General features: G+C 39.6%; 1 protein-coding gene across 1 annotated transcript in view; it reads left to right on the top strand.

Annotated features, from left to right (window-relative positions):
* gfra2b (GDNF family receptor alpha 2b) overlaps window positions 1–12,532 on the top strand; it is a 97,448-nt gene that overhangs the window by 25,884 nt on the left and 59,032 nt on the right. The window contains exon 3 of the mRNA XM_030064588.1: window positions 9,855–9,932. Coding sequence (XP_029920448.1) covers window positions 9,855–9,932 — 78 coding nt within the window. The remainder of the gene's footprint in view (window positions 1–9,854; window positions 9,933–12,532) is intronic.

The raw sequence follows: 12,532 nt of genomic DNA, 5'->3' as shown, positions 1-12,532 counted from the left end.
GCTCTCGTAGCTCCCAGTGCACATCATGGACTCTACTTACTAACAGAGAGAAGCAGCCCAGTAGAGTAAGCCACTATCAGTTAGCAACATACGAACCAAGTGAGTCGAGGGTTACGGAGCAACAAGGAAACACATTTCCCTCTTGGTAATTAGCCCAAACGAGCTCTGCAATGCCAAAGCTGCTGATGGTGCTCATGTTGGATATTGTATTTGGCCAAATGTGTTGATCTAATAAAGTCAGAGAGGAAAAAAAATCCCAGAAGTAAACATTTCCTTCTTCGCCTTTCATCTTTCTGACCCCGACCAATTAGCTGCCAGCTCCCTTTTTTGGTTCATTTTAGCTCATTTGAATTTTTTTGTCGTGCGAATCCAAACTGAACCAAATGAACAATGCAGCAAAGCATCAATGATCCCACTGATTTCACTATAGATGTGAAAAAAAAACCCTAAAAAATCTACAGGGAAATGAGATGAAAGCAGTTCTTATTTGAAATCATGTTACAGAATCAGGTTCATTTATAACACGAGGTTAGGGTTCAAGTTCAGTTTTACAGTCTCTGAGGGCTTTACATGCCCACGGTTAAGAAGAAAACAAAAACGACTTTAACATTTTACGAGAGCAAAACTGATTAAAACATATTATCGGCACCGAACAATCCTTTTGTGTGAAACAAAGATATTTTTGTGTCTCTCGCTCTCTCACACACACAGGCACACTCCTGAGGAGGCATCTGCACTGGGACATCCAAGAGATTACACCTGAGTAATTTATGTTAAGTCACTGTTTTGCCTCCAGCACATTATCTGTGAATGTGTGAGTGTGTGCTTGTATGCTTTTTACATGTGTGTGTGTGTGTGTGTGTGTGTGTGTGTGTGTGTGTATCAGAGTTTTATCAGTTACAGGGAATTAGATGTTGTGAGGAGCTGAGGGGTGTTATGGTGGAGGAGCGGTAACTGTTCCAACTCAACGGCTTTATCGGGTGCCTATATGACATCAGGTGAAACATGGCTCTGCTGGGTAAATTCTCTGAAAATAATAAACAACAGACAGACTTCGGCAAAAAGCACACAATCACCATTATCTGAAAGACGCCTTAACATTTCTTTACAGCCCAGCTAAACTGAGAATGATTTTTGCCCCGCTCTTTGTGTATTCCAAAGAGTGCGCAGGAGATCAGTAAAATAAAAAATAGAGGAGGATGGTTTATGACTGCAGGTCAAATCATATTCACAGACAGAAGCACTGCGCCAACTTCAAACATTAACATCTGCCTTTGTTTCTTGGTTCACAACCCCCTTGGTGTGCATTACCTATACACTAAACATGCTTTCTCACTCCCTCTAATTCACTCTGTGTCATGCTCTCTCTATCCATATATGCACACGCACACACACACAATTCTATCTCTTGCCTGGTGGCTATTAATTCAAGTAAAAGTCTTAAAAAAATGATCAAATCAGTTTGGGTTTTGAAGCCAGTCAACAGAAGTGTTTGGCTTCCTACCAAAAAAACAGTTGGACCAATAGACGCCTTTTGAGGAACCACATGGCATGGTTTAGGAGATGACGACACAAGTATTTACAGTGAACTGGGAAACACAAATAACACAGGGCATAAAGGTTAATTTGCCTTTCAATAACAGTAAGAATTGTGCGCCAACAAGCTCACTTTCACTAAAGTAGTTACTGCTGTTTGTTTAGCAAGTGCGTTTTGCTGTATCACGTTCATTTGATTGGATTGACTGGACACACACACCTGTTGCTGCCACCCTCCAGGCTGTTTGGTGTGTGAACAACAGTAACCAAATCACAGTATGGCTGAGCCAGGTTCTGTATTGTTTCAGGTGATCATATTTTCAAACCCGTAAACCGGGACCCTTAAGTGCTGCATGTTTATGCACGCACACATGTATACACTTACGCATGCACCATAGGCGTTTTCATCAGAGTGGGGGACAATTATCAGCACTTAGCACACCTACTGAGCGCACCTTTCAACACCAAGGACAAGTGCCTCAGCAGACAGAGAAGCCTCCAAAACATAGCTGAGAACTGTGTAGCAAACACAAAACACAAGGAGTGCATTGGTGTAATATATCATTTGTTTTGATTGTCAGATACCTGTTAAACTAAAACACATGCTATTTGTCAGCGTGCACCAGCGCAGGCTCCCTGTGACACATTCTCTGCCAGATATTTTTGCAACTGTTTTGACATGGGCATTATTAGGTTCAGCAGAACACGCTGAACTTTTTTTTTCATGTGTAACATGGTTTTGTTTGTTTAAAAATGTGGAAACGAAGACACCCATAAAGATGCACTTCGTCACAGAAAGCTGTTTCTGTGGGCATCTGCAAGCAAAATCTATGCTGAACATGACGTCAGCAGCTTCATTTTTGGTACATAATATGTGTGACAATTTGGTAATGAATGATTTTAGATATTTTATCGGATATTTGTCGGGACTCAGGACACCTGGGACATTTGGTCGCTGTATATATAGTCCACAAGCAACTGGAACAAGGCAGCCTCTAATGTATTTAAAGTATGATTACTATTTTTTACATCCACCCAGGGTTATGTTTTTCTGTATTACAGAGGTTATTTATGCTTTCACTCCATTACATTTGTTTGTTTGTGTGTTTGTTACCAGGATATCTCAAATCCATTGCACACAATGGATTTGCACGACAATTGGTGGAATGATTGATCCCAAGCCAAGGAAGAACTGATCATTTTTTTCACATTGATTGACCAAAGTGGGATGTTTCTTTCACATCAAAATGCACATAACTTTTCGAACAGATTCACACAGCATCATGTGCATCCTATATTTTGTAGCTGTAGCTAGCATAGACTTTTTTGCAGTCACAAATAGTAAACCATTTACTGTTTCAGACATTCATTATAATTCAGAACATGTTATGTCATTTTGTCTTAGTGCTGAATAGATTAAAAAATTAGTAATAAATAAAAGGATCAAATAACAGACTCAAACAAGAGGGAGAGCAGAGAAAACAACAGAAATTAAAAGCAGATTCAAGGGGGAAAAAAGCACGAGACTCTGAATGATGATGTGACAAAGCAAACGCAAAACTTAACTTTTTGAGTCATGAATGCCTACAAAGAAAACAGCGGCTATCTCTATGAAGTTATCAAAGCAGTGTGGCGGGATTTTGTGGTCCAATAGTCAAACAAATTTTATGAAGAAAACAACTCAAAAAATGAGAAGCAGGAGAGAAATACAGATGAAAATTTCAAAAGTGATGTATACACTCCCTAGCATTGTAATCTCAGCTCATTTCATGGTTATTTCCTTTGATAAACAGTAAATATAGGCGGGAGTTACGCCAGCTGAACAGCAGGAGGATACATCATGATCAGTGGATAAATGTTAGCCAAATGCTCAAGGGTAGTAAATGATTGAACAGAAATTTAGGGCAATAATGAACAGTGCTGAAATAGGACTGTAGTCAAACAGGTTTTTTATCATCAGTTGAATTCGCTGGCATGTTAATTTACAGTACAGAGATTAAAGACAAACCAAAAACTGACAGAACTCTGCAGCCATGTTAGTCCTGAGATTCCTGCACAGCACATTTAGTGCTTGAGGAGACGCCAATGAAAACGTCTCACCTCTGAGTGCAGGTTGAATAAGCTACTCTTGTACGGGTTACAGGAGGGATAAAGAAAAATGATACATGGCTTTTTTTAGCACACATTTGCAGCCACCCCACCGTAATCCCCATTCTGGTCCCTGTTAAGGATGTTTATTGCAAACAAGCTCTTGAGGTGATGCTGAGCTCATGCGTCAACTGCAAATTTAGTGTCTCCTAAGCATTACTGTGGAGTGAAGCCCTGTAAATATATACTGGACACACAGAGGCAAAACTGACACAATTTTTTTTTCTTGTCACACAGCAGTTAATCAAACAGCTTATTTGTCAAAATGTTGTTGTATGAGCTGATGCGCAATTGTATTGGGCTTTATTGAGTTTTTCTGATGGTCTTGTGAAAGCAAAATCCTTGTTATCACATCACCACCCTGCTGTTGTATTCATATGCCTTTTGCTCTGATACTGTATAGTGAGTCCAGAGGTTGTGCACAGCTGGTGAATGAATAACACAAATGGCACACTATTAACAATCCCTCAGTGTCAGAATATGCTGCCTAAGTAGCTCAATACATGAAGAGTTAGAGTTTAAAACACCAGCATTAATAAATATGTGTAATATCACTGAATGCAATTGTTTTATTACTCACTAATGGTCTCATCTTTGTTAATGTCACTTTTTGTGGTTAACTCGTGGTAGCAAACACATTAGTTAACATTATCAACAAACATTGATGACAGCATTAATCTTTTTCACAGCAGCCATTTTGACATGAAATAGCAGGGTAAACCCAGGTGTTACTAATAACATTAGTTAGGGCTCCATTCCATAGAGCTAATTGGAACAGAAGCTTAATTAATGTCACCTAGGGTTTACCTGCCATCTTGGTGATGATGAGGTGATGATGAGGTTTTTTGATGTTCTGTGAAAATAATAACCGAGGTGGAGGTGAAGAAGGGATCTTATTTTTCTGCATTAAATTCATGTTAGTGGTAGTAGTCTAAACTCACCTCAGTCCTTGTCAATTTTACATAGCGTACCTTTAAAATAAAACATTTTTTTTTTTTTTAAAGGAAAAGGAATATAAAGTGATCACATTGCTGGATTTAATATGAATGTTCAGCATGCACCAGAGCTTCTCACCCTATACCACTATATCATAGTGGACATAATGATACAATTCTTAAGAAACTCATCAGACGTAATGGGCTATTTTAGTTCAGCGAGAGACTTACATCAAGTAATAAACCATTTATTGAAAATGGTAATACAGTTATACTTGGCGGGCTTGCTCTACTTGAGGGAGCGCTAAGATTTTTCACAGCATGAGGAATTTGCCGAAGCAATAATCCCCCTGCACACTGAATCATAACAATTACAGCATAGTAATATGTATAGATGAAAATGAACATAGCTGGCCAAAATGATCCAGCATGTTTAAAACAGTGGGGAGATGGTGAGGTGGTGGTTGGAGGTGCATCATGCATGGCATGAAAACAGCAGCACAGGGCATCAAAGAGACTTTGAAGACTTGTGTGAATGTGACTGGATAACAGGTCAGCTGATGCCGATCAGCCTGGTGTTGTCAGGTGAATGTGTGAAACACCTGATAGCTGATCAGCTGTGATGTTTGCTCTGCCTGACCTAAGACGATGCTTCATTTAACCGCAGAGACTGGCAAGACTTGAGGAAAATTAATGGCTTCAGGAAGAACTGCACTGTACTTGCCAACCTGGTATCTGATTCTTTATGCCACATTCAAGTCAGCAAGGTTAAGTGGCCTTATTTGTCCTTAACATGTGTCTCAAGCTATTGGATGTAATCCCAATGTACTCAGGACACAGCCATCCATCCATTTCCTGTTGCTTATCTTGGCCTGGGTCGCAGTGGTAACAGCTACATCCACCAGCTCTTCCTGGGGAATCCCTGCAGCGTGCTCTGGGTCTGCCCCGGGGTCTCTGGGGTGCTCCGGATGTGCCCACAGCATCGCCATGGGGAGGTACCAGGAGGTATCCCAGCTGAACCTGAACCGCCTCAGCTGGCTTGTTTCAATGTGGAAGAGCAGAGGTGCTTCTCTACGAGATCATTTCTGCTGCTTGTGCCCATGAGCTCATTCTCTCCCATCACCCAAAGATGATGTCTGGGTGAAGGTTGGAACAAAGATGGACCAGTAAACTGAGAGCTCTACAGCTTTCCTGGCACAGCTACCTCTTCAGCATGACGGTCTGGTATGATGACCACATAACTGTAGCCACTGCCCCGACCTGTCTGTCAGTCTCCCACTCCGTTTTCCCCTCCCTCATGACAAATACCCTGAGAACGCCTGCACTTGGAGCTGTAACTCACTCCCAACTCAGATACACAATAATGCTATTTAAAAAATATGTGATGAAATGATGGGAAATAATTCAAAGTACTGTACATGTGGTCATTTCAATCAGTTTATAGCAATATGTACATTAACACTCTCATATGTAGACTCTGCACCGACTGATTTTGTCGTTGCCCTTTCTTTGTACCAAGTGACTTCATGGAGCTTGCAGAAAAACAATAGTGTACATGGGTGGTGGTTCTCTTGCATACCAATGACAGCAATGAGAATGATGCAATGAAATGCTCAGGGCATGCTGACAGCCAAAGACATATTTTATAATAAAAGAAATGGCGTGTGCAGTAAGCACTTGAAAAACCATGTTTGCACGATATTATATTAACCTGCTGGATTTAATGGTGAAAACAAAGTTGTGATGCACATTGCATTATGTGAAGAAAAGAGCAATCTGATCATGTGTGTCAGATGCAGCTTTCATGCATGGCATAAATTAAATATTGATCATTTCTATCTGTTTGCTTGTGCTCCTCTATATGATGCAGCATGTCCAGGAGGTTGCTTCCCAACCGCACCTTGACCTCTGACCCCAGCACCACCACCATATTGTGCACCTTTTTTGGAAATGCAAGAAACCCAACATTCTATAGCCAAAACTAGATTAAAAATAGTGATTTATAAACACTCTAGTTTTTATGTCACACTTGACTCTCATTAGATTAAGGTTGTTCATACAGTTTGTTGAAAAATGCTTTATATATAAATATATCCCCAAAGTAATCCAAATATTTAGAATATGTCACTTAACTTTAGTATTCTAATTGAATATGTGACAAATTACATTTTCATTACATTTCATTTTCATTTTAATTCATCTGTAGTGGAATATGTTTCAAAAGTAACCTTCCCAGCACTGTCTGCAGATACACACACCAACACACACTTCTAGAGTGTCATTAGTGATGATTGAGATTATTTTTGTATGAGTTTTCATTTTTTTTTCCTTAGTAAAATCCTGCTCATTCTGCCTTTAAAATCCTTAGTTATTATCATTATTAGGGTTGTTTTCGGTCTGTTCTATGGGGCTGGGGGTGGGGCTGCATTGGATATATTGTAATCTTTACATTATTATTTGTTTTTATTACTTCCAAAAGACCTTAAAAAAATGTAATTATAAAAAAAATAAACATATATAACATAATATATGTACACGAATTGGTTCCACTAAATTATGCAGCATGTAAAGGAGGCTGCTACCCCTCCCCACCCCAACCACTAGTGCCATAATGTAACCTCTCCAAAATCTGCACCCATTCAGATGGTTGTATATGTGTTAATTTTGACTCATTATGAGGTGAAAGCAAATAGTCTTTTTACATGCTTGGTGTGTCTTATATCAAGCTTGTGTTGTCCTGAAGAGACATCTCACCATTTTTATATGATGTATGTATTCATGCACCACTACAAAAACAACTAGCTGAGTATACGACTGTCTAACTGGTAATAACTGCACAGTGTGAGATGCTAAAATGTATGAAACACTAAACTTGTTATATGGACAGAGTTGGTTTATTACAGCAAAGCACTGCAGCAGTGCAGAAGGTGGGCCTCTTTGATGCCACTGAGTGAACTGTGTCTCTGTGAACTAAACCAAGTATCAGCTTGAATTGTGTTTGTGCAGCCAAACTGTTGGCCTCACTCTGTCTGACTTAGTTTTAGCCCCGTGACAGCACAGGGGGAAAGTCTGGCTGAAGCTGTTGTCAAGTGGGAATAAAGGCAGAAAAAAAAATATCCAGAGACTGTATTCTTCAACCAGCCTTAATCCATGCCAGTATTATTAGATTATATAACTGAGTCACTTTTAATATCAAACATTCTTGACGTGCAGTACAGTGAACACTATAAACACTATCAGCTTAATTCCTAATTCATAAGAAGGTCTTGTGGATGCTGCTCAAAATGCAAATTTAGGTTGTATTAAGTGTCTTTTTCATATAGTGGATGGGATTTGATTATTTAAATGTCTTTAAAACCTTTGTGTCATTGATAACTGAGCCAGGGTCCTAAACAGAACAAATCCTTAATTAATATCATCAGTGACAACAGTGTTAACCTGCTATTTCAAAATGACTGCTGTTAAAAAAAGGTCTATGGATGATCTTTGATGGCAATGCGGAATTAAAAATTGGAAATAACATTTGAATTTGCCATTGAAAACACTAAAATATTATTTATGCAAAAAGAAATAATAGAGAGATGGGTCACATTACCCTGCCAATTAGTGTTTATTAAATATGCACCGTTACATAAAAACAGACCAGCAGCCAGATGTTTAGTTAACCAAAAATGTTGGCCAAATGTTACACCACTAATCAGTCCCTTCTCAGTCCTCACTGCTTTTCCTGGGAGCTTCATCTGGCAGGATTTTTATGCCATCACAGGAATCTTCTAATAACTTCAAATGCTTTCCATTGTTGTACTGTCTGTGTTAATCACTGTGGATAACAGCATGGATAAATGCCTACAGTATAAATGTAAAGTATCTCGATGCGCTAACATTATCTGATATTACCAAATAGAAAAGAACAAAAACAATTTGCTGTGACACTAAATGTGAAGCTGGAGCAGAGCCACCGCCTTGAACGAGTCTTCTGTGTACAGACGGCTTTGGGCTGTGCATCTACTGGGATTTTATTTTGCCATGCTAACTCCTTGTTCAAGCTCTAAGCACAGATGCTGGCAGGCAAAACAAATTCATTTATTGTTGCTATCGATGATGTATAGCCGACCTCACAGAATTGATGGAAAACAGGGCCTGAAACCTCATTGTTTCGTGATTATCTGCGTGCTCGTTTCATGTTTACAAGCAATATTTGGAAATCTTTAGAGATGTATTAGCATTTTTATAGTATTGGGCATGGAAAATAAATGTTCACTAATTTATTTGAATGAAGCTACTGAGGGAAAAAGGAAATTCCCTGCGAAAATGAATTTGAGTTGAGCTAAACTGAAATGGAAGATTCTCATTTCTTTAAAGGAAAGCAATTTGAGTGCGGTAAACTATTACGAGCAAGAAAGCAAGTATGATGTGTGATATTTATCGATCTTCAATATCCTCGATATTTATTACTGTTTGTTCTTTTTCATGCATTACACAGCGGAGTGTACAACATTTTCAAACAATTTGCAACAGAAAAACGTTTGAGTGCTCACAATCCATGAGAAACAATGACATGTGGGTCCCGCCAAGACGCAGCTCCGTGTCGATGTGATGTCTCACAAAAGATGTTAAAAGAAAATTACTTTCTGAATGATCATGGCGTGGCACTTTTGTGAAATCGTATAAAGTCTTGAGATGGTCAAAACTGTCAGAGTGTCATATGGTGTTTTTACAATCGCAAGACGCAGTTGTCACAGTGGACTGTCATAACAAAAAAAAAAAAAAACTTTGCAGATCCTGTCATGACCCAGAATAAATAGATATGAAAAAGAATTTGAATGTGAGGCACTGGCATTGAGCTATCATCCAAACTCTCCTTCCCTAAACAAAAGCTAACTGATTTAATGTCATTTAGGGAATTTCTTATGTTTTGTGTATTTTACCGCATATTCATGATGTCATACCACCGTTATTTTAATGTCTACACCAGTGAATTACTCCCCTGGGTCACATGATTTTTTTTCCTTTTCTTTTCTTTTTGGAGGGGGGCGTTTAATTAATTTGACTCATGCTGCTGTAAACTTTCTAGAGCATGGCAGCCTTGACAATTTGACTTTGAACATAGTTTCCAGGTAGAGCCAGATGGTCAGGTATACACTTGGCACCGCAGACAAATTTGCAGTGTGTGAGTGAGTGTGTGTGTGTATGCGTGGTGAAATATGTAACAGTTTTCTGTCTCTTGTGTTCCAGGGGAAGAGTTTTATGAGACATCTCCCTATGAGCCAATCCATTTCTCTGAGGAATTCAGACATGCCTCCATAATCTCAGGTACTGTTTGAATGTGTGTGTGTGTGTGGGGCTATGTGTGTGTGCAGTTCACTGCCCCCGTTCTTTTGTGTGAGTTTGTTGGAGGATACATATTATGGTACCTGTCCCTCATCTCCATAACAGAGGTATTTTTCTAGCAGATTGAACAGACACACACTTATCAAGGTTACAACAGCAGCTAGCGATAGTCTGGCTGGGATGTGGTGGGGATGTGAGGGGATTACCAAGAAGAATACAAATCTCCACTGCTCCCCTGCTGATTAAGATGAACTGAACAACTACCCCCACTACCCCTTCCTCTCTCTCCATCTCTGTGTCTCGATGTGTAACTGCCTGTCTCTGCAAATATGGTCGTGTGTGTGTGTGTGCGAGAGAGAGAGAGAGAGAGAGGGAGAGAGAGAGAGAGAGAGAGAGCCTGTATGTAACTGAAGCTATCCTCCACCCTGTCACGAAAAGCTATTTTCTTTCCAATCTTCCTATGCGCCAGTTCACATTCTTCATTATTTAAAGAGCAGAGAGGTAATCGAAAGCTTTATATAAGAGACAGTGGCTTCAATTTACAAAAAAATAGCCTCATAATGTTTGCCATAATATATGCATATGAATGGACAAAGGGGCACAGAAATGTGCATACATAAACAATTTTGTAAGATTTTATTTCTCATTTTACAGACCTGTAACACATGCAAGAATGCAAAATTTGACAATTTTAATCATGGAAAGAAATAAAAACAGAGACTTTTTTTTTTTACAGCATTCACATGATACTCTGTATACCTGTCTGTATACATGTCCAATACTGACATGGGCAAAGTTTCAGTATCATAAGTATATGGATACCACATTTTCAGAAAGTAGTCATATTCCCTTCTTACTATTGAAGTAATTTTGGTAACACTTTCTTTTGATAGTTCCCTGTGGATAATCAACAAAATGTCAGTTTATATGCAAGTTAAATATCAACAAGAGCTCAGTAGATGCCATAAATTATATTTTATCAATATATCTGTAAAGCATTACTATGGATCCCACTGGGGTTTTGCAAAAATACATCCACCAGTGCTGGGATTGGTCATAAAATTTGACACAAACCCTCAGCCAACCAGAACTTTAACCTTGACCAAGTGGGCGTGTCCAAGAAAGCCCTCACCCAACCAAAACCCCAGCCTTAACCCTGTGGGTGGAGCTTGCCCAGAACTCTGGTGGGTTTCATAATAAACGCAGCAATAGTGTCAACTAGGCCTCCATGTTTGTTAAAATCTAAACTCATACAACAGAATGTCAGTAGATATGTTGAAATATAATTTACAGGGGTTAAGATTAGGATTAAGAGAGGGGAATTTCCCCAGAAGACATCAGTGTGTCTGATCATGAGTCAATCAGTTTAGAAAGAGTTACATACATGAATGCAAAAGGATTTCACTTGAACACAGCTCCATGTGGCATGAGCCCCTTCTCCATACCACATCTGAAGCAAAGATCTGACATATAAGGTTTCAGTTTGTGTAATTTGAGTGAGACAGAGTTGGTGTAAAAAAAGATGTCGGGTAAGTCTAAATGTAGAGTTGAGCGTGGCAGAGAATGAGTCCTTACACAAATCAGAGTTCTTCATCATTATTTCAGTATTTAAATGGGAGTTTTTATCTTTTGTATAAATTCAGCTTTGCGACCTGCTCAGTTAACAGATTAATTTATCTAGTGTTTCCTTCTATACTGTTTATTTATCCGGTCATGTCTCTTGGCCTCCCTCTCCTTCAGTTTATCAGCAATCGGGTAAAGAGTTATACTGCATTACACCTGCTAGAGAGAAACACTCTTCCCTCTTCTCTCTCACTCTGTGTCTGCTTCACACACATTTCTGAGGAGTGTTTAAATGTCAGGAGCCCCCAGCAATACATCGTCATTTACACTATGTGTGTGCGTGTATGTGTGTGCGTGTGTGTGTATGTTTGTGTGTATGTGGTCAAACAGCTGTGAAATAGACTCGGAGCTCTGTAAATTGGGTTCTGCTCTCTCAGATTAACACAACACAAGTACAAACACGGTCAAAGCGGCAGAGCTGCAACCAATGCAACTTCAAAAGCAGTTTCTCTCTCTCTCTCTCTCTCTCTCTCTCTCTCTCTCTCTCTCTCTCTCTCTCTCTCTCTCTCTCTCTCTCTCTCTCTCTCTCTCTCACACACACACACACAAATATGCAAAGTAGAGATGCAGGTGCTGCGTGACATTGCAATCATTTTCAATATCCGACCTGTAGCAAAATTTCATGTCAGTCTGCACACATGCACATACATGTGCAATGTGCACGCCACTGCTCACGATGACACCCTAATTTGCACGTTGCCGTGTGTGAAAGGCTGTGCTGCACTAACATCTGCAGACAGTTTGCCTCTACGGGGCTGTTTGTTGATTTTGTTTGCAGTGTGTCTGCGCCTCTCAAATCACCTGTCTACTGGAATCTGAAACCATGATGTGAAGATGCCCACTCAAAGACACTCTGAATGCTCAAAGCAGATAAAGAGCAGAGAGAGAAACTAAGAAAAGAGAGCAGAGGGGCAGATGGAGGGAGGGAGAGATAAGAGGATAATACAGAAGAGTGTTAA

Source organism: Myripristis murdjan, chromosome 12 (genome assembly GCF_902150065.1).
Source record: "Myripristis murdjan chromosome 12, fMyrMur1.1, whole genome shotgun sequence".
Classification (NCBI taxonomy): domain Eukaryota; kingdom Metazoa; phylum Chordata; class Actinopteri; order Holocentriformes; family Holocentridae; genus Myripristis; species Myripristis murdjan.
The sequence above is the reverse complement of the archived record's forward strand: the minus strand, read 5'-3'. Positions and strand labels throughout refer to the sequence as shown.